The 22,504-nt window shown below is 41.9% G+C and overlaps 1 protein-coding gene across 6 annotated transcripts in view; it reads left to right on the top strand.

The window, feature by feature from the left end:
- DCLK2 (doublecortin like kinase 2) overlaps positions 1-22,504 on the top strand; it is a 183,030-nt gene that overhangs the window by 154,197 nt on the left and 6,329 nt on the right. For all 6 annotated transcript variants that reach the window (XR_744864.3, XR_744863.3, XM_010338617.3 and 3 more), the window contains 6 exons: positions 5,543-5,662; positions 5,888-6,034; positions 13,490-13,623; positions 14,051-14,128; positions 20,754-20,850; positions 21,444-21,524. Coding sequence is in view for 4 of the 6 variants with exons in the window: in XM_010338617.3 (XP_010336919.3) it covers positions 5,543-5,662; positions 5,888-6,034; positions 13,490-13,623; positions 14,051-14,128; positions 20,754-20,850; positions 21,444-21,524 (657 nt within the window). In the remaining 2 variants the exon portion in view is untranslated. The remainder of the gene's footprint in view (positions 1-5,542; positions 5,663-5,887; positions 6,035-13,489; positions 13,624-14,050; positions 14,129-20,753; positions 20,851-21,443; positions 21,525-22,504) is intronic.

Raw genomic sequence — 22,504 nt, 5'->3', positions numbered from 1 at the left:
AAGCAGAATGTGTCATAATTTGATGAGCCAGATTCTATACAACTATATTAAATTTTTTTTCAAAACAGTAAAAAAAAAAGAAAAAAAAGGTGCTATGGTAAGGATATGGTTTACCTGATTAAAATTTAAACAGCTGTTTCCATGGTTGGAAGAAAAAAGATCTTTTTATGAAAAAAAATGTAGTCGGGTACACTAAGCGCTGAGGCAAATGGGTAAGTCCATTTGGACTTATTTATTCTAGTTTTGAATGTCATTCTATTTTTATAATGCATGATCAAATACATTTTCCACTTTTACATTTTGTTTATCTAAACAACTATTTCCACATTAAGACTATATAAAATTATAATTTGGAAACTTGATTAGTTACAAATAGGTTGATTTTTCCCATTTGATTTTATTTTTAGGAAAAAATTATATAGAGAATTTTTGTTAATTTGAGGCAGTGGTATTCAGTCACTGTTTTTGGAGTATTGGTCATCTCTGCTATATACAGAAAATTAATGCTGAAAATAATATCTGCTATTTGTTACACTATATTGTTTAATCCTGGCTTAGATATATAGGAACTTTGCACATTACCTTTAATCACTTGCAAAACAGATGCACCAGTTTTACAGATAAGGAAACAACTCAGATTAAATAGCTTCCAAAAAGTCACATAGAGACAGAGCTGTGACTAGAATCTTGGACTGTCTGGTTACACAGCCTGTACATTGGCTGATCTACTGTGTTGCCTCTCTGAGTTCAATTTATTCATTTCTCCTGGTAATAGGAACTTGGGAAACATTGTTACTCTCTCTTGCCTTCTGTTTGTTCATCCTTAATATATGCTGGCATTGTTAGATTAATGTATTCATCTAGATATTGGTGCATATTCTGGTTGCACTGTGCTAGGAATAGGGTAATATATAAATTAATACCAGTTCTGCAAAGAATGTTACAGGAGTTCAAAGGAAGCACATGGGAGAGAAGTAGATGACCACTGAAGATGCTACCAAGGAAGCATTTGGGCTGGAGCAGGAACAGAGGGTAGGGAGGGTTTCAATAGGCAGCAGTGGAAAAGCAGCCTACAAGGTGGTCAGAACAGTCTGAGCAAAGGCCCAGAAGATAGAAAGCATGTTGGACCCTTCTAAGTGGGAGATTATTGCAAGAGCTGCATTGGGGCCAGATTCATAGAGGCTTTTGAGAAGGCTATGGTATTTATAAATTTAAGAATTCTTCCAGTTCTAATATTCTCTTTCATTCTGAGTAAGTATTTATTGAATTCCCTCAGTGTACAAAGCCCTGAGCTCTCTGTTCTGGTGCTTAGAAGTGGTCCATTTTTGTCTTCCCACAGTATACAGTTTTGCATTCATCATCTGTGTGGGCTTAGGCAGGACATAAATCCAGAAGTGTGTTTGGAAGTATTCGTTTCCCCAGTCTGTGGGAACAAATTACCACAAACTTGGTGGCTTAAAACAAAAAAAAATTATCCTCTCACAGTTCAGGAGGTTCGAAGTCAGAAACCCATGCTTCCTTTGGGGTTTTGGGGATTATCTGTCCCTGGCCTCCGAGCATCCAGTGACAACAGTGTTCTTGGGTTGCAGTCACGTCCCACGTCTCTGCCTCCATCTTCACACAGCTTCTCCTCTGTCTGTGTGAAATTTCCCCATGCTTCTCTAAGAACACCTGTGATGGCATTTGCCCCTGTGCCCCCCACAGTCTGCGGTTCTCTCTCCATGGCAGAACCCTTCATCACATCTACAGAACTCTTTTCCCAAGTAAGGTAGTATTTCCAGGTTGCAGGGATTAGGACTTGATGTCTTTGGGTGTCCGTTATTCAGTCTGTTGAGTATGTTTACCACAAAAACCACATGTGGTGATTTGTACATTTTCTCTCTCCCACCACTTTCTCCTCTCACTGTGCTTTGAGCAAAACGGACGCCCGGTGTGAAGCCACTGTGGGCAGGGGAGCGTGTAATGTATCTACTCTTTCACATGAGCACTTCGGTACCTACTCTGTGTTAGTAACTGTGCTAGTTGTTGGAGAGTGAGGCAACCAGAACCTCCACAAGCTCTCAGTTGCAGAGGGTTAGAGACCAGCACACAAACAGTTGGAGGATGGTGGGATGAGATCTGTGATACGGGGCTGTGAGAACAGGTGAAGGGACTACCTGACCCAGCTGTGAGTGAGCAGGGGAGGTGACTTAGAAGAGGGGAGATCTGATCTGGTCCTGAGAAGTACATAGGATTTTGCCAAATAGTAGGTGAAGAAAGTTCCAGATAAAGAAAACTACGGCTGGAATGGTGGCTCATGCCTATAATCCCAGCACTTTGGGAGGCTGAGGTGGAAGGATTCCTTGAGCCCAGGAATTCAGGACCAGCCCTGCAACATAGCAAGACCTCATTTCTACAAAACTGAAAAATTATCTGGGCATGGTGGTACACACCTGTGGTCCCAGCTACTCAGGAGGCTGAGGCGGGAGGATTGTTTGAACCTGGGAGGTTGAGGTTGCAGTGAGCTGGGATCACACCACTGCACCCCAGCTTGTGCAACAGAACAAGCCCCGTCTCAAAAAAAGAAAACTACCTGTGAGAATGCCTAGAAGTCTAGGTAAGGGACTGGCAAGAGGAATACAGAGAATTGAATGGGTGGATTCAGAGGCCACCAAGGAGTTAGGTGGGCAGACACTGGTGATTGTAGGTGTGTTATCCACCCACAGGGAGCAGGAGGAAAGGAGGAATCAGGGTGCAATTCCTGTTTCTGCCTGGGACAGCCAGGTTCCTTCAATGAGATGGAGAATGCAGAGGAAAGGGCTGCTTTATGGGCTGGGATGGGTTGAGACAAGATGATTAGTCTGGTTTGAGAGACTTGTTTTCTCTCCTATTATTACCACCCACCCACACACATCCCTCTCTCTTTGTATGTAAAAAAATCACTGTGTCCAAAGATACGGCAGTGTCCTTTGCCAAGTTAGCAGTTTCATCATTTACTGTCACACAGAACTGTGGAACACTGCCATGAAATGATTCATATGTTAATTGTAGTTAGAATCATGAATCACTTAACATAAATAATGGTAGATGATTGAATAATGTAAGTTCAGTATGGTACAAGACAAAAGCAATACTCATATTTAGAAATACTCTCTTGGAAAATTTAATCTAGATAGCAATTTTTACATATTAGAAACAAAGACTACATACAGGTTGCACAAGAAATAGGAAGATAATGTTTGCAAAAATTTTTATGCAGTACTTTTGTTTCTGATGATGGTTAGTTTCGAAAGTGTATTGTTCCTTCATAGACAATTTTATAGGGATAGCAAGAGGTTGAGAAATAAAGGCTAACAGCTCCCATGTGTTAAAACATTCACTCTGTGCTTTGTCAAGTAGAATTCAGTGGGCTAATAAATGATGGCGGAGGCAATATTGCTGCAGTATTTGAAAGGTAACACTGCTGGTGGCCCTTAGGAGAAGTTCCACAATATATCCCCCAAGACCTTCTGTTGTGCCTTTTATTGAAAAAGATAATAACTTTTGGGAGTTGTAGTCTCCTTTTGTGCTAGACATCTTACTTCAATTTGAGAGAGGTTCTTGGGTTACTGGTGATGGGGATTATCTTACAGATATCACTAAATTAGCATCACAAACACAGCCCCCAAGGAGAGATGAACATATAGACTTCCAATTTTGGAGAAAATGAGGAGCAGGGAGGAGAATAGAAGTGATAGATCCATTTAGCTTTAAAATAAAAGCCTATTTAATGACAGTGGTAGTAGCAACTATTGTCTTAGCTTCACATGGAGTGAAATAAATCCATGTACTTGCTTGTACAGGTTCACAAAAGTGTATCTAGCCCTGCTTTTTAGTGTGATTAAGGATATACCTGGTGCAGATGATCCAAGAGCTTCAAAATAGGTGAATCAGTGTAGAGGGTTTGCCAAGTCTTTTCTTTGTCTTTGTGGCCGTGAGGAGCTGGCTGTACAGCTCTGTCTGCTTCTCTGTAACTTAGACAGGTGGGCCTTGGAGACAGGTAGGACACCCTCTTCTTGGCTTCCTAGCTGTGGTTTACTGGGGTCCAAGAACCACCATTCTTCAGATTTGGAAGTGTTTGTTGAGCCATAAGCCAGTCAAAGACTTTCTCCCCCTGTTCATTAAAAGAAGCATAGATTTTCCTTCTCACACAAAGCCTGGTGTGATTCTTAACCTCCAAGTCAGTGTGGTGGTGCTGCATGCTCTTTTCAAAGGAATTAAATATTTTCAGCTTACAGCTATAATTTTCATTTTGAAAAATTCCAGCTTGGCATTTATTGAATTCTTCCCCTTTGGAAGGTGATAATGTGTGTATGAGAAAGATGGGCTTGGATTCAGAAACCTGGTTTACAGTCAACCTCTAGTGACTGTTTCTAAGGCTAAAGTGTTCAAATATTACACAAGTACTCTACACAGCTGCTAACAAACAGTGACTAGATTCCTAGTAAATGTTGGTGTCTTTCTTTCCCATACTTCTGTTTACCATTTGGACTGTCACTCACCAACATTTATTGAGTGACTGCTTGGACAAGCACCATGCATTCAGTGCTCAAGAAACATAACCTACCATGTGCAGGAGCTTGAAACAGATTTTTCTCTGCATGTTATTTATTCATTTGTTGTAATTTCTATTTCCAGTTCTTGTCCAAAAGGATGAGGTGGCTCTTATCTTCATGCATCCATATATAAAAATACATGAACACATGTTGAAAAGTTTTAATGTCTCATTTAAAACAGAGCAATCATTGTTCATGATTCATGGGTTGATGTATTAAGAATAATTCCTTAATTCTGTAAGTAAACATTTTGCTACAGTGATGATCCCAACTGCATTACTCACCAGGATTGATAATCAGGTGGTGTTTTCAGAGAAGTGATTAGATTTAAAATGAGAATAGTGGTCCCCATGATACTGTATGTTTTCAGATTTCTGAAATACAAGACGTTAAGTAACATCCATCTGGTGAATGATTTCATATCCAGTCATAAAGAAAGTTCTTTTTTTCATGAATTTCAGCATGAAATTCAAATTCATGTTAGTAACAGTTTAAAAACTAAAAATGCCTAATGCCAGAAGTTATATGCCGTAAGCATGCCAAGTTTTCTTATATGCCTGGTCTTTATTTGTGAGTGTGTACTGAAATCAAAAAGTGGTTCTGGCTAAATTACAAAGCACAGAACTGTGTGCTGAAGCTTTCGTAACATCACAACCTCTTAAGGTGTTAAAAATAACAAAGAGCAAGAAGACAGTATGCTTTATGTGCTACAGAAGCACCATAGAGCCTTTTGGGGGATGCTTAGGAGTCTGTATCTTTTTGGTAATGTCAATAAGATGCTCACACTGACCTATCTTGTCCCTACGGGAATGAATTAGGTCAAGTTTAGTTGCCTTTGTGCCAAGAGAGGTGCTTGCTTTGGCATCAGATCCACAGGCTGTGTTTGTTCTATTGTCCTCCAGGCCTTAGAGAGAGAGCAGAGGGTTCTTTGATTTCTGATCCTCCTTCCTATACCGTTCATTTGACAGGAACACCTGATTGAGAATGAAGTGTCAATACTACGCCGAGTGAAACATCCCAATATCATTATGCTGGTCGAGGAGATGGAAACAGCAACTGAGCTCTTTCTGGTGATGGAATTGGTCAAAGTAAGAGGATACAGAGATTTTCTTAGGGTCTAATTACGCAATTTACAGTATCCTTGATGGATCTAATCAGAAAAGTGTATTGCTACCTCATAACTTTCATTATTTATAATAATTGATTTTAGTGGCACTTGTGTCATTTTCTACTCCATGCCAGTGAGCCATCTTTCTTACCTTCAGAGGATTGCACTGTTGATGCTTTGATATGTTCTTTTTTGTATCCTTTAGGGTGGAGATCTCTTTGATGCAATTACTTCATCAACTAAGTACACGGAGAGAGATGGCAGCGCCATGGTGTACAACTTAGCCAACGCCCTCAGGTATCTCCATGGCCTCAGCATCGTGCACAGAGACATCAAACCAGAGAATCTCTTGGTATGTCATCTCTGCTTTTTCTGTTCCAGTGAATACCTCTCTCCCTTAAAAGGATCATAGGCAAATAAGGCATTTTAGAGTCTATTCCAATCCTGCATTATGAGACTTTAAATTTAGAAAATTAGCAAGACTCGTGTGAATGACCATCAAACACTAATGGAGTTTTTAAATTTTTCTGCATTTACTGTTTACCAGATGTATCATTTCATTCTCACACTGCTATAAAGAACTACATGAGACTGGGTAATTTATGAAGAAAAGCAGTTTGACTGACTCACAGTTCCACAGGCTTAACAGGAAGTGTGATTGGGAAACCTCAGGAAACTTACAATCATGGCAGAAGGTTAAGGGGAAGCAAGCACCTTCTTCACGTGGTGGCAGGAGAGAAAGAGAGTGAGGAGGGAAGTGCCATACATATTTAAACCATCATATCTCATGAGAACTCACTACCACGGGAACAGCATGGGGGAATTCTGCTTCCATAATACAGTCACCTCACACCGGGTCCTTCCCCCAACATTGGGAATTACAGTTCAACGTGAGATTTAGGTGGGGACACAGAGTCAAAGCATGTCACCAGACATAAGAAGATATATTTTCTGGGAGGCTGAGGCAGGCAGATCATGAGGTCAAGAGATCGAGACCATCCTGACCAATGTGGTGAAATCCCATCTTTACTAAAAATACAAAAATAGGTGGTGGTGTGTGCCTGTACTTGGGAGGCTGAGGCAGGAGAATCACTTGATGAATCCAGGAGGCAGAGGTTGCAGTGAGTCAAGATCGCATCACTGCGCTCCAGCCTGGCAACAGAGTCAGACTCCATTTCAAAAACAAAACAAAACAAAAAAAAAAAGAAAATACATTGTCATTTATATTTTAATTGATGGCACTGACTTAAAGGTGAGCAGGAAAATTATTTTATAGGGCAAAAAATTGTGAGGAATGAATTTGAGACAGGATTAGAGGCTCATAGGAGACAGGAGTAGAACATGGGGGGGGTTCATTTATTTGCCGGGCAGAATTTTGGAAATAATCTAGTCCATTCACCTTTACAGACATGGAAACTGAGACCAAGAGATACCAATTTTTTTTTCTTAAGTCTATTTTAATCCTATTATTCTAAAAATAAAGTCTTATTCTACTGTGGTACTCAGAGTTCTTCATAGTCTGATCTCAGTTTGCCTTTTCAGCCTCCTGTCCTGCTAATAACTCTTTCTTACCCATCCAGCCCAACATGGCCTAAGTTTCAAGCCATATTTAACTCACCTTCGTGGTGAGTCTTGATAACTAGACACAGCTTGCTAATTGCGAGCCAATCCTCACGACCACATTATAGAGGAATTTTAGGGAAACTGGTTGGGGAATTTGGCACTTTCACTCCTCCCAGCCCCCCACAAATACACATGAGATAATTGACTTCTTTATTTCCACCTTTCAGGGATCTCATCCTCATTCCTGCTTGTGAGGCAAGCTTATCTCAGTCTTTTACATCATGTTAATCCAAACACAGTTTCCTCCATCCTCAGATTTTAGTTAAAACTTGACTTATCAACAGCGTTACACCTCCGTTGCTTCTGTCCATACTGGTCTTCATTTGCAGCATCCTCTCCTCCAACAGTGTGGTAAACCATTCATCTCGTAACACACTGAGCAAAAGCGAAGTCTTCTTTGACACCCTGGCCTCTCTAGACAGAGTTCAGTCACAGCTGCCTCGGGTTTCTGCTGCACTTGCCATGGTGTTGGGACCTTTATCATATACTTATCTGTCTCTTTGGGATTGTAAGCATTGTGGAGGCAAGGTTTGTGTCTCAGTTATCTTTTTATCTCCAGTGGTCTGGACAGGGCCACGTAAACACATAAAGGACAGCAGAATGTTTGCTGGCTGGCCACTGACACTCATGCTGGAGCGTGAGCCTCTATAGCCTATTGTGAGCACCACAGAAATAACTGTTGAAAGGAATATGCATTGATGCACAGCTTCTGAAGCCATCCTGGGGACTTTTTATTTTTTGGCTAATCTAATCCAGAGGACCCATCTTTTCTTTTTTATAATATCATTTGATGATTTCTGAGTGTCCATTTAAAAGTATGTGAAACTTTATCTCACTGTCTTCTGGCTTGAGGGAATTATATTTCATTTCTATATTTTCTTATTAGGAAAAGAAATATCCCTGCTCTGTGTAAAACAAAATGAAAAAAAAAAAAGGGTTGTGGACTTGGTTTTATAAACTAACAAGGAATGGAGACAGAGCTGTAAACCCAGCCTCAGAAGGAAAGTAAGGATGTGGCGCTCTCTCCTCAAAATAGGCCCCTAGCCCATTGGGACCTTGCAGCTCACTACGCTCCTCTACTGTCAGACTGAGTTTGGCCTGGGCTTCACAAAGCTTCACAGGGTTTTCTCCAGGTGTGGCCAGATACAAACACTGGGGCATTCATGAGGATACCCCCTTGATTGCTTCCTGCTCTCCACAACCTGCCTCGCCCCACTGGCTTCAGTTACTGCATTCTCTGTACTAATGGGAGCCACAGGTTCCCAGGGAACCCGTGGAGCCAGCCTGTCCAGCGGCCCTGATTTAAGGCCCAACAAAGAAGGTGACTGGGGTGCTTGTGAGCTTCCCTGTAAACCAGGGAGTATCCATTTCCCAGCTCACAGATCTCACTCTCACCTCCCGTTTCTTCTCTTTTCCACTCACAGATTCTCAATAGATGTAAAGAATCTGACACCGCCTCCTTCTTGTCACACATCAAGGGTGGATAATGTTTCTCACTTCTTCATGACAATTGGCTAAAATTTAAAAAATTTCAAAGAGTAAATAATGTAATGGGGATTGATGTCTCCAACATCATGAGTCTCAGAATGCAATCAGGAAATCAGAATCACACTCCTCATCAAGTCTCATCTGTCCTGGATTAGCATCCATCCCTTCTCAAACCTGCGCCAACTCCCTTGTGTTACCCCAGAAAGGGAGGAGAAGGAAGAAGAGGGTAAAAGGGACCTCTGGAAGAGGTGAATGTGTGATGCAGAAAGGCTGTGTCGAGCCTTTGGAAGCAACCTTAGAGCCTTGAGAAACAACCTTAGCCTCATATATCTCAGTAAAATGTGTGTTTGCCATGGAAAACCTAACTAGATCACTTGGCAGTTCCTAGATTTAGTCAGCAGGTTGGCATTGGCTTGGGAGGAGAGAGTGCCATTGAGATACTCAAAGTAAATACCCAGAGTGACTGTCAGCCTCTTCCTGCTCTAAGAACTAATTCAGTTTTTAAACACCAGAGCATTCAGACATCTGATTTGCATCCCCCTCTCTGGTAAGCAGCATCATAATTTAAAACCCTGCCAGTGGAGATGTATGGGTAGCTGTGTCAGGGAGCACAGGGGTGGCCGTTAATGCTGTGAGTTACAACCTAGTGGTGCCGTGTCAGAGTTAACTATGAGAGACCAGTGATAAATTCAGGTTGTCCAGGAGTTCTGGGGACAGGGGAGAGAAGAGGGTTGGTTTCTCATATTTGAAGTCCTTCTAAATCATCAAGTTGACATTTTATTTAGAGAACATGCAGTGTTCATTTTGTATGTGGGATCTGCATTCCTCCCATTTTTTATTTTTGCATTCTGAGAGCAACTTTTGACAGAAGCATCTCACAGCTTGTGGTGGGGCGTTTGAACACTGCGGGGCTGGAGTTCTCACAGTTGTGATTGTTTAAATTCACTCAAAATCTGTATGTAAGTGCAGGCTGTAGTCAGGGTTCTGGCGGGCCTACCCAGTTATTTTTCAGGTACAGAATCTTGTAGAATGGTGCTTTGCAACAACGAAAAATGGTCCTCGCTGGAGCCCCTGCCTGGCCGCATGACTAGTAACCTGAGTGCTGTGTGCCTCAGTCTCCTCATTTGTAAAATGGTGGTAACTGTTCTCTTCTTAATTGTCCAGTGGGGTGGCTATAGAGGTCCAGTGAGATAATGTTTGGAAGAATTTTGAAATCTCCAAAGTCTTTGAGAATGTCAGTTTCTGGGGAGACCTGAACACTGACAGAAAGCCTTTGGAGTCCCTTTTCATCTATTCACCTCTTTATTAAAGTCAATTTTTTTTTTTTATATACAGTCTTGCTCTGTTGCTAGGCTGGAGTGCAGTGGTACAATCTCGGCTCACTGCAACCTCTGCCTCCCAGGTTCAAGCAATTTGCCTGCCTCAGCCTCCTGAGTAGCTGTGACTACAGGCATGCACCACCATGCCCAGCTAATATTTGTATTTTTAACAGACACAAGGTTTCACCATGTTGGCCAGGATGGTCTCGATCTTTTGGCCTCAGGTGACCCACCCACCTCGGCCTCCAAAGTGCTGGGATTATAGGTGTGAGCCACTGCGCCCAGCCTAAAGTCAATTGTTTTTAAAACAATGCTGTGTGTGTCTCCGTATCTATCTAGAGAGAGATACAGGTATAATTTCTTCCTGCTTTGAAGAAAATCTCCCAGTAAGATTTGAAATTTATTCATGTTAGACATACTTGCTTCTGTGTCCAGCATTGGGGAGAGATGAATCAGATAAAATATTATGATTTCAGGCTTGTCTGCCCCTAATGACACTTCCTTTTTGATGTTTAGCCAAGGAATATCACTTGCACAGACATAATTCAGCAGTTATAGACTGTTCAGTCCCTTTCTATTTATGCTCCTGCATCTGACTCTGAATTATTTATACAGGATGTGAAAAACAGGACTTCAGAGACTTCTGAGTATCTGACAGCAACCCCTGAATACCCCTAGGCATCACTAAATGGAGTCTTAAAATAAACACTAGTTTTCAAAAATTGTACCTAATGAGTGTATTTTTAAGTTGTAAAAACAAAATAACAGTGACATTAATAAAACTTTTTTTTTTTACTCTCATGATACAGACATATAGGAAGCTGTGCTTATAACGTTCTTATCGCTGCCATTATTTAAGAAATTTCTTTCCAAAGTATGGGTTTGGGTAAAGGCATTATAAATTCCAACTGTAATTATATCAGATTGTTCTTGCTAATGTTTACATTAAACATAATGGGTGGAAAGTTTTCCTAAGACGGTGACGTGACTAAGAATCTGGAATCTGTTACTTTAGTCATTCATATCTTTGAAAATGTTTCTGCTGACTTGTGGGCTGACTTAGAATTGAAAATATCTCTGAGGGACTTAAAATCCTCATCATTACTCCTATGAAACTTTAAAGTCATAAAGGTATGTGCTAGGGATGTGTATTGAGTTTATAAGACTGGAAAATGTTATTCAGATACTAAAGGTGAAACATATTCTTATTAAATGGATAAGGACATCAGAGGTAAGGGAAGGTGTTTCAGTGCTGTCCTCTTTAAAATGCCTGTGAAACTTGGGGATTCACTGGCCTGGGGGGAGCCCTGCAGTTCTCCATGCTTTTTACTGATGACTATTTAAATCACTCCCCCTCATTAAGTAGCAGACTAATGGATGATGTTGCTAACGTGCTTATCTTGAAAAAACATCATCTTCTAAATTTTTCTCCTTCTACAGTTAATAGTGGTTGAGATAAATATCTGGTTCAGTAAAATATGAGGCAAAGCAAACTAAATATGCTTAAAATAGAAAAATAGAAATAGGCATTACAATGAGTATAGACTGGGCCTCTGCAGCAGTTTATTCTTCTTGGAAATTTCATGTTTTGGAAATGGACATCCGAGAGACAAATAACTATACACTCAGGTTCAGGATTGCATGGTGAAATCTGAATTATGCTGTCGTATGCACTTGTTTGCTTTTAAAATATGCACTTACAATGTAACTTTTAAAGTTCCATTTATTCCATATTTTGCTTGTATATAAAATTGTTATGAAACCTATACATGTTAATTGTAAACATTTTAGAAGCCACTGAAAAGTATACAGAAAATTAATCCTTCATGCTACCACTTAGAGATAAACTTAACATTTTGAGTATTTTATACATAATTGTGCATATTTTTTATTCTGTATAATAGTGACTGACTGTTTCCTTTATGATTAATATATTTGAAAAGTACTTATCAGAAACTAGTATTTTATTATGGTAATATATCATACTTAGTCATTGCCCTGTTAGCCATTTATGTTGCCTTTAGTTTTTAAAAGTCATAGATACATTCCGAGATTGGCATCTTTATATATAACATTTGGGTCCATCTCTATTCTCTTAGAGTAGGTTTTGAGAAGTAGACTTAATGGGTCTAAGGTTATAACTGATAGAAAGAAATTTGCTATATATTGCTGAAATGCTTTCTAGAAAGGTTCTTAAATTTAAGCATAAACATTCACATCTCCACCAGCATTTTTAAACCTTTTCCAATGTCATAAAATTATCTAATCAGCCAGTCCTTCCAGGAAATGGAAAGGACATTTTAAATTTTTTTACTTTTTCATTTTTTTCTTCTTTATCATTACCCACAATGAAGGAACATTTATTGAGCCTCACTCTGAGGTTTGTTTCATTTCGCCTTCACACCAACTTCACAAGGAAGTTACTGGCATTATTTCATTTCATAGATGAAGAAATGTACTCAGAGAGGTTATGTGACTTTCAGAGGTCACACAACCAGGAGATGTGTGGACTTACTGAGGTTCAGGCTGCCTGATCCCAAAGGTCATTTTCTTTCTAAAATTCCCAGGTTTCCCCCTATGTCATGTTTATGTTTCGTCATCGACTGTCCAGACAACAAAGACCCCATCGCTGCCCCTAATTTTCTTTTCTGAACTAAACATGCTAGCCCTGTGGAGGTCACTTAATACACCATTTCTTGAGCGCTCAAGTACATCACACACAGCAAATTCTAAATAAAGGTCAGTTTCTACCTCCAGGATTAGAGGCCTCTCTCAGGCCCATCAGGTACGCAGCCGCCTGCACCCTAACTACTGTGTAAGCAAGCACGTGTGTTCATTGACTCCTAGATAAGGAACTTTCGGCAAAAGTGGAAAATATTTTTTCCAAATTACACACAATCATGCAGAATCTGAAGAGAAAAAAAATGGCACTTTAAAGTAACCAAGAAAAATCATGGTGTTAGAATCACAAGGAGGGGTCAGGCGTGGTAATCCCAGCACTTTGGGAGGCCAAGGTGGGCAGATCCCATGAGCCCAGGAGTTCACGACCAGCTTGGGCAATATAAGGAGACCTCGTCTCTACAACAATTAAAAAAATAGCTTAGTGTGGTGGCATGCACCTGTAGTTCCAGCTACTTGGGGTGGGATTCGGTGGGGGAAGGATGACTTGAGCCTGCAGGTGAGCTGTGGCCAACACCACTGCACTCCAGCCTGGACAACAAAGGCAAGACCCTGTCTTCAAAAAAAGAATCACAAGGAGGGATTTCATTCGAGTTTAATAGTAAATGTGTCTGTGTCCTTTCTGCCTAATTCCAAGAGCCCTGTTGCTATCGTTGAGGAAAAAAAATCTTCTGATTGTTTGCTGATTTCTGTTTCAGGTGTGTGAATATCCCGATGGAACCAAGTCTTTGAAACTGGGAGACTTTGGGCTTGCTACTGTGGTAGAAGGCCCTTTATACACAGTCTGTGGCACACCCACTTACGTGGCTCCAGAAATCATTGCTGAAACTGGGTAAGACTTCTGCTGGCCCTGGTTAGTACTTTAACTTTGGAGAGAAAGATCTGTTTTTGTTGCTATTGCTGCTTGTATATACAGTGCCTCCTGTGAAGGTGGAGAATGGAAAAAAGAGAGAGGCTGTTGCCTGCACCATGATTTTGACCTCAGGAAGCAGAGTTTATGCTTATCTGGCCAGAGCCCTGGCCTGGACTTGTGTTCCAAGGCCACTCTTGAGAATATGGCAGTAGTCACCAAGACTGTGGTTAGGCTGGGGGAAACAGATGCCTTCTGTAGGGTGGTTCATTCATCTCTGGGTGTAATGAAATGAATGATTTAATACCAAAATAATCCTTTTCCTAACAAATAAAGGCAATACTCCAGTACCATGGAAGGTTCTTGGGAGTCATCATTTCTCTCCCCCTCACCCACTTTGTTTTCCTAGCTATGGCCTGAAAGTGGACATTTGGGCAGCTGGTGTGATTACGTACATACTCCTCTGTGGATTCCCACCGTTCCGAAGGTAGGCAGCCTTTTGGGTGACTGTATTTGAATTGGAAATGCCCTCTCTTGGGTCCAGAAGCACATACTTCGTTCCTGGCAGTCAGGACTGGTTAAAAATTACATAAAACACCTTTTACTTTTTATCTTAATTTACAGCCTGTTAATGTATATTCTCATTAGCACATTTTGGGTGTGAGGCTGAGGCCTTTGCTTTGTGTTCAGTTTGTCCTCCAAGTTTGTTTATTCTTTCATAAAAATAAATCCATAATACGGTGTCTACTATGTCCAATTTCTCCATCTTTTCAAATCACAGCAAGATTTAAAGAGCCTTGTGAAGCAGTCCACATCCTTCCAGCTATGTCTTCCTCGAGTTCTTCGTTGTGGTCTCTGTCACTCAATTAGACAGCAATTGTTTTGTTTTGTTTTGTTTTGAGATGGAGTCTTGCCGTCACCCAGGCTGGAGTGCAGTGGCCCAGTTTCAGCTAACTGCAACCTTTGCCTGCTGAGTTCAAGCAAGTCTCCTGCCTCAGCCTCCCAAGTAACTGGGACTACAGGTGCACGCCACCATGCCCGGCTAATATTCAGGGTTTCACCGTGCTGAGCAGGCTGGTCTTGAACTCCTGACCTCGTGATCCATCCATCTCAGCCTCCCAAAGTGCTGGGATTACAGGTGTGAGCCGCAACACCTGGCCTAGACAGCAGTTTTTATGTAATCTTTCCAAAGCATTCAGCTTTGTTCTCATAGAAACAGGAACTCTTTCTTCTTAAAGTTCATTTTATTGGTTCACAAACAATTAAGAAGTAGAATTGCAAACACTTGTGGTATAAATAGGCCTGGGAACACACAGACTGGCTGAGTCTTGGTAACCATTTTTTCACCTGGTAGGAGCACGGTGGCCACTGACATTGGCCAGCGTGTTTGAGCAGGACACGGGAGCACAATCGCTGGCCCAGCAGCCTTTGTGCAAGGGATGAGTGAGGGACCTCAGCCACAGCTCTTCTGATGAGTTTCATCTCACCCTCTGGAGCAAATGAATTACTCTGAAGCAGAAGTTCATCTGATCATGCATGTTCTGTTTTCTGAGTTTTCTTGACCTATTTTCACTTTAATCTCTTCCGTTGTTCATTTTATAACTCTCTAACGAGTAGCTGCTGTGTGCCAGGCATGATTTTAAGTGTTAGGAATAAAGTGTTGGATGAAACCTGAGGTGTGGTTTGCCTTAGTCTGTTTTACTAGTTATAACAAGATACCATACACAGTGTGGCTTGTAAACCCCAGAGCATTAGTCCTTCCAGTTCTTGGAATTCCCAGGCTCCAGATCAAGGTACTGGCAGTTTTGGTGACTATTGAGGGCCTACTTCTGGTTCCTAAAGAGTCATCTCCTCATTCTAACCACATATGGTGGAAAGGGCTAGGCAATCTCTGGGGGCTTTTATAAGGGCACTAATCCTATTCATGAGAGCTCCATCCTTAACAATAGCATGGCTGCCCAAAAGTCCCATCTCCTACTTCATCACACTGGGGATTAGGTTTCGGCTTATGAATTTTGGGGAGACATGAACATTTAGCCTATGGCATGGTGTTCAGAGTGTTGCATTGGGGCAGTCAGTGAAAAATGGTTTTATCTTCTTCTCTCCAACACTTTATTATGAACATTTTCAAATATATAGGAAAGTTGAAAGGATTATCTTTTTTAAATTCTCAGTTTTTCCATTAAGTTGAACAAGTTTTTAATTGGCATTGAAGTAAACATAAGACTGACAGATGTCAGTCTCTACTTTTGAAAGCCTTATGCTATAGATAAAGACACACCTCATGAGACTGTCAATCAAGGAGAATAAGCAGAGCATGAGGGGAGTGCTTAGTTCAGGGCTGGAAGTCACAAAGATGTAGCATTAATGAAAGATGCAGCATTTGAGTGAGATCTTTACGGTATTAGTGGGGTTTTTACAGGTGGAAAGCTATTTCCATCTGGCTGTTAACATCATGGTGTTCCACCAAGGTCATTGACTAGGTGAGTTACACAGACTGTAGGATTACTGCACAGTTCAGTTAGCTTTTGCTGAATAACAAACTACCCCTGAGGTTAGGAATGTGAAACAGTTCTATGGATCAGTTGAGTGAATCTTCTGAGCTAGCTGGCTCAGTGGGGGCTTGATGGTCTAGGACGGCCCCACTTGCATGCCTGGTAGGTGGCTCAGTGTCCATTCGGACAACAGAGATGAATTGGCCCTTTGCTTTCATCCTGTAGGGATATCCTGGGCCTCACATGAGAGTAGATGCAGGATTCCCCAAAGCAGCCAGAGACACAGCAAGCTCTGCTCACTTCACGCTTGTTGATGTTCCGTTGATCATATCAAGTCAAACAGCTAACCCGAGAGTCAATGTGGGAGAAAATAAGCTGAGACCATACAGGGAGGGGAATAATTCGTGGCCATTTCACAGTCAAACCGGGCCCTGGCTGGTCTCAGTGATGTCATGTTTCGGGAGTTGGTCAAGTGGAGAAGGGGAGTGCATCTTGATGACAGTTGATTCTGGGCCAGTTATAGTGGAGCTCCTTCCCTGGCCAACGAAGCTGGGATCAGCTGGGAAGGGTCTTGGGGGGATGAGTTTGAGAGGACTGTGGCTCACAACTCCCTCTAGTGTTTCCAGTTGCCAGTGCAGCCTGTGAGTTTCTTCTTGCACAGCTTTTTACTTTTTAACATAAGTGAGACTCAAATTGAACAGGATGTATTTATCATGGATTGATATTGAACCGGGGGCAGCTTCTTTGCGGGGTCTGGAGATAAGTTTGGCTAATCAAAAGCAGTAAAGCTACATTCTGAAGGCTGCTGCCCTTATATGCTGCCATCAGAAGCAGGCCATGCTTACTTTTAAAAATTAAGAAAATGCTTTCCTTCTTTTATATCATATTGTGATGAAAGAAAATCTGTAATGTTAAATACGTGTTACAGAAGTGTCTTCATGGCATACAGCGACATTCTGGGTAGATTTTATAACCTATAATACAGAAATGTATGTCACAAATTACAGAAATTGTACTTCAAATTATGGTTAATAAGCTTGGTATAAAATAGATTATCTACATAAATTTGTTCTTAGAAGTCCTTCAAATATTTCCAAATATTCTTTGTTTTGTATAAAAGACGACTTTAACCCAAAGCATTTAAACTAAAATTGTTTTTAGGAATTTACAGTTTTAGCTTCTCTGATTGTGGCATCTCTTGTTCTTTCTTCCTTCAGGCTTTTCAGGTCTTAGTTGTAGCTTGACCTGTGTTCTCCTTCTGGTCTTTTTTATTTTTTATTTTTTTAATGGACACGGTCTTGCTCTGTCACCCAGGCTGGAGTGCAGTGGTGTGATTACAGCCCACTGCAGCCTCAGCCTCCCAGGTTCAAGAAATCTTCCCACCTCAGCTTCCCAAGCAGCTGGGACTACATGCACACACCCTATGACTAGCTGTGTGTGTGTGTGTGTGTGTGTGTGTGTGTGTGTGTAATTTTTTTTGGTAGAGTCTCACTTCGTTGCCCGTGCTGTAAATTTTATTTTTTAATCTTTTTAATTTATTTTTTAAGAGACAGGATCTCTCTCTGTTGACCAGGCTGGAGTGCAGTGGTGTGATCATAGCTCACTGCAGTCTCCAACTCCTGGCTAAAGCAGTCCTCCTGCCTCAGTCTCCTGAGTAGCTGAGACTACAGGCATTCACCACTATGTTGCACTAATTGTTTAAGGTTTCCATTGAGATGGGATCTTGCAGTGTTGCCCAGGCTGGTCTTGAACTCCTAGTCTCAGGCAAAATCCTTCCACCCTAGTCTCCCAAAGTGTGGAGATTATAGTTGTGAGCCACTGCACCTGGGCCATCTCCCTCTAAGCATTTTCAACATCAGATTCTGCATTACCAAGCAGATTGGTTTTTCAGAGGCACCCAAAATTTTAGTTGCTGCATAAGCAAGTCTGCTTTTAGGGTCACTGACAAAAAGTATTATTTGTATGACTATACTGAAATCTTTGATGTTTCTTAAAACACTCACAAAATGCTGTAAGTGGAAAGCTTGAACATCCTGTGGGAACTAGCTTACAACATTTTCATGTTACTTTTTCTGAATTTCGGTGCCTTGTCATTGAAAACAGAGTGTATGCACAAATTCTTTTGTTGTTTTTGAAGTTTTTCTTAATGGACATTTTTAGATTTACAGCACCTTGGTCCAAAGGCTGTATTGTTTTAGAATTTAAAAGTGCCCTGAAGAATCTCAGCCAGATTGCACAGTATCAGTGTGATACCAAATCCAGTGTGGATTTAATCAGAGCAGCTTTTCTTAAATGACTGCTAAGAAAGATAAATTAGCTTTCTGTTTTTCTAGCAAGAGGCAGGCCCCGACTGTCAGAGCTCTTGCCACTCACAGTAGATACTCCAGGGTCCCGTTCTTATTGCTGGGACACCCTATGGTTTTGTTTGTTGACTCAGGGTTTTGCCAAGAACCAGCTGTTACAAATGACTGCTGTGCACACACTTCGAGCTTTTTCACTATTTATTAACAAAATAAAAGCTATATGGATTAACAAAATCTTATATTTTGTTATTCCAAATTTGAGATTCCAGAAAAAAATAAGGGAGAGGTAAGTGGAATAATAGGGATGACTAAAAAGAATGACTGTGGAAATAGCTCATTTTTAATATCTTTTTCTAACATAGTATGTTGGAGCCCTCTGGTTTTCTGAACTTTTCTACTAAATCTAATAATCTTAGAGGTATTCTGTACTCATTTTGAAGGAGAAGTAAGCCGAGTTCACTCAGCAGGGAAATAACAGAGAAAAGGAAAGAAAACATTTTGACACTAAGAAAGAAATGTGTGTGCATTCACAGAGTCACTTGTCGCGAGAGCAGTGGGAATCTCTTTCTCTTGCCTGGCCCGGTTATGTCTGCTGCCTCTTGCTCCCCAGTGTTCCTTTTCACCAGACTCCATGGAACAGTGATGTCCAGTCAGTTGGGCTTGCTCTTAAATGTCATGAATATTTACAAAGCTCACAAACTCTACTCCCTTTTTTTTTTTTTTTTTTTTTTGGAGACAGAGTCTTGCTCTGTCACTCAGGCTGGAGTGCTGTGGACTGATTTCAGCTCACTGCAACCTCTACCTCCTGGGTTCAAGTGATTCTCCTGCTGCAGCCTCCCAAGGCACATGTCACCACCACACCCAGCTGATTTTTTTTTTTTTTTTTGTATTTTTAGTAGAGACAGGGTTTCATCATGTTGGTCAGGCTGGTCTTGAACTCCTGACCTCAGGTAATCCACCCTCCTCGGCCTCCCAAAGTGTTGGGATTATAGGCATGAGCCACCACACCCAGCCAACTCTTCTCTTTTTAATAGAACAGGAATGAGGCAGCGTGTCATCACAGCAGCCCTAGGATTACACTCTCCTGAACCATCTGTTTCTCAGAACACTACGCTTGCCCTTGTTCCCCTTTGAGGGGGTTGGTAGCAAAACCCTAAATGGTAGGTGATGAAATTCCAAGAAATGTTTGCACACTTGCTGGGTAATACTTAACTTGCACTCCTGGATTTTGATCTTGACTCCAACAGCCCATTCTGAGCTATTTCATGGGGCCTTGTAATGGCCTGGAAAGCCAGTGACACTGCTCCCCACTCTAGCCATCGATGCACCCACCAAGTGACGGGGCTCTGGAGGTGAAGTTATGTGGGAGATTGGGGACGTCTTTCCCGGTGACATTTTCACATTTCCATGACATCATTCATGAAAAGTCAGGTCAGCCCGCATTCCTCAGGCACTCACTGTGTCAGTGCACCTCCGATGGGCAGTGCACCTCCGATGGGCAGTGCACCTCCGATGTCAGTGCACCTCCGGGTGGGAGGGATGCCCCCTGTGAGCAGCTGACATGGGTTTGCCTCAGCCTGTGCCGTTCTGCTTGGTGTCTTGGGTTGGCCCTTCCTCTCAGACTGAGCCTAAATGAAAGTCAGTTTCCAGCGGTGAACTAGTTATTTCTCAGATGTTTTATCCAGATCCTAAACTCCTTATGACTTTTTCATATGTTGGCTGTTCCACTGATCTTTGGCTATTAAAGTGGAAAGAAGGGAGAGGAAATCGAACTCAGATTTTCTGCCTTTCCATTCTTGTTGCCATGACAGCTTGAGGGCAGATGCTGATTTTTTTTTTTTTCCCTGAAATAATTTCCATTATTTGTGGATTCTAATATTTTCTTGAGTATGTGTTTGTGGTTTTTCTTGGGGGGTGGGGGTTAAGTATACATAACAAAATCCATCATTCTCACCATTTTCAAGCCTACAGTTCAGTACCACTAAGGACTTTCACACCATGTACAAGAATCAGTACTGGCCCTATCCCGAACCTTTTCATCTTCCCAGACTGAAACTCTGCATTCATTAAGCAAATGTCTTGAGTGGTTGTCTCTGTCTCTTTAATTCCTCAGCCTGTGGAAATGTTCTTTGGCTCATTGTCTGAAAGGAAAAGTTTTGTCATCACAAATGGAATTGAGATGCGTAATTGAGATACGAAATGGCCAAGTCAGAGCCAGAGACTGGACTCCTTTCCCCACTCTCCCCGTGGGCACTTTGTCGAAAAACTCGACGGTGACTTTGACTTTTCTTCCATTTCTTTGTCACTGGCTTAGTGAGAACAATCTCCAGGAAGACCTCTTTGACCAGATCTTGGCTGGGAAGCTGGAGTTTCCGGCCCCCTACTGGGATAACATCACGGACTCTGCCAAGGTACCCTCCAGGCCTGTTTCTGTGGGTCATATTACGTTGTGGGGTCCTCACCTATGGCATGGGACTGTAGCTGCTTTTGGTATTGCATTCCAGAAAGTTCCTTGGTTTTTAATGTGTGGTGGTTCTTTTCAGTTCATCCCATGGTATGGTCTCTGAAGTTCTTGGCCTAATTCTTAAAGCTAGACCAGCAGTCTTTCCAGTTTCCCCTCTATCTTCTTGTGCTCCTCTAAGCTTTCAACATTCATTCTTTCATTTATTCAAGAAATATGTATCAGGCACCCATCAGGATACAGGGATGAACTCATGAGACAGACTGAATTGCTAAAAGGAAAAATACTGCACTTTTAGATTGTGGGATAATAACAATAACCAAAACTCTTCGGTGAGAACATCTTGGTTTCATGTGGACTCAGGGGAGACCTTCTCTTTTTTTGCACTGTTTATAAGGCACTAGGAGAGTAGGTGTAATCAAATTTAAGTTTGAATCAGTTAGCAGCTGTGCTGGCTCTTCTCTTAAGTGCTTGCTACAAACTCAGATTTCTGTATTGATGCTGGAATTATCCCCTTGGTCTTACTTGTTTGTTTGTTTGTAGGAATTAATCAGTCAAATGCTTCAGGTAAATGTTGAAGCTCGGTGTACCGCAGGACAAATCCTGAGTCACCCCTGGGTGTCAGTAAGTACCCACATTCCCAGGGAATGGACATCTCTGCAGCCAACAGCACGGTTCCTTGCTGTGGTGTTTGTGCATGCAGAAGTTATGCATCCAAGCTCCATGGTAGATGGACGGTCTGTCTTTCCCATTGACCAAGTAGCATGAAGATGGCTCCCCAAGAAAGCAGTTGGCACCAGGGCCCCAGTCTTAGACCTCTGTGAGTCCCCTGGGCAAGTCACTGTCCCCTTGTTAATCCCACTTTCCTTATCTCAAAATGGAGTTGGCCACAGTGCTCTTTCAGGAGGCTCTTAGCTCTCGTCTTCTGTGGTTCTGGGGTTTAGGAGTTTGCAGGCTTTGCCTGGACATGAGCCTGTTTCAGACTCTCATCTCCGTGCCTTCAGGGCACAAGCTCCCAAGAGACCTCCTGCCATTGATGGGGAGGCTAAGACACAGTCCCTTCACAGCTGGGTGGAGATCTGTGATACTGACTAGGGTTCCCTCCCAGAGGCTTCAGTGGTCTCTGGAAGGGAAACATGGTCTAATAAATGGGGACTGTGGGAATTACATTTCTACCATCTCCCTCATTTCTGGGATGCTCCAGGAGAGTGAAGTTAATTTACTTAGCCCAGGGCTTTGTTGACTCGGGTTGGGGAGCTCCTATGTACCTCCACGGCCCTGCCCACCACCACCATCTGGGTGCAGTCTGTCTGGACCCCACTTGCTGCTCTCTTGGGCTAAATGATGTGGCTCTTGGACCAGGTAGCCAAGATGTCACTTTTTTTTTTTTAATAAGCAATAAAAGACTAACACCTAAATGAATTCTTGATTAAAGTAAAAAACTTAATTACCTTTGATGCTTCCATGGGAGGGATCATACTAAATTGTGTGCCTTGGGTGAGGGTCTCAGCCGCATAAAGTATGTCCTGCTTTGTGTCCTGGGAGGCCTACTCTAGTCCTAAGGGGTGGAGGGAATGTTGTGGGATCTTTTGGAGGCATGGAAC

Source organism: Saimiri boliviensis, chromosome 3, assembly GCF_048565385.1.
Source record: "Saimiri boliviensis isolate mSaiBol1 chromosome 3, mSaiBol1.pri, whole genome shotgun sequence".
In the NCBI taxonomy this organism is placed as follows: Eukaryota; Metazoa; Chordata; class Mammalia; order Primates; family Cebidae; genus Saimiri; species Saimiri boliviensis.
Note: the sequence above shows the minus strand (reverse complement) of the source record. Positions and strands in the feature narration are given on the sequence as shown.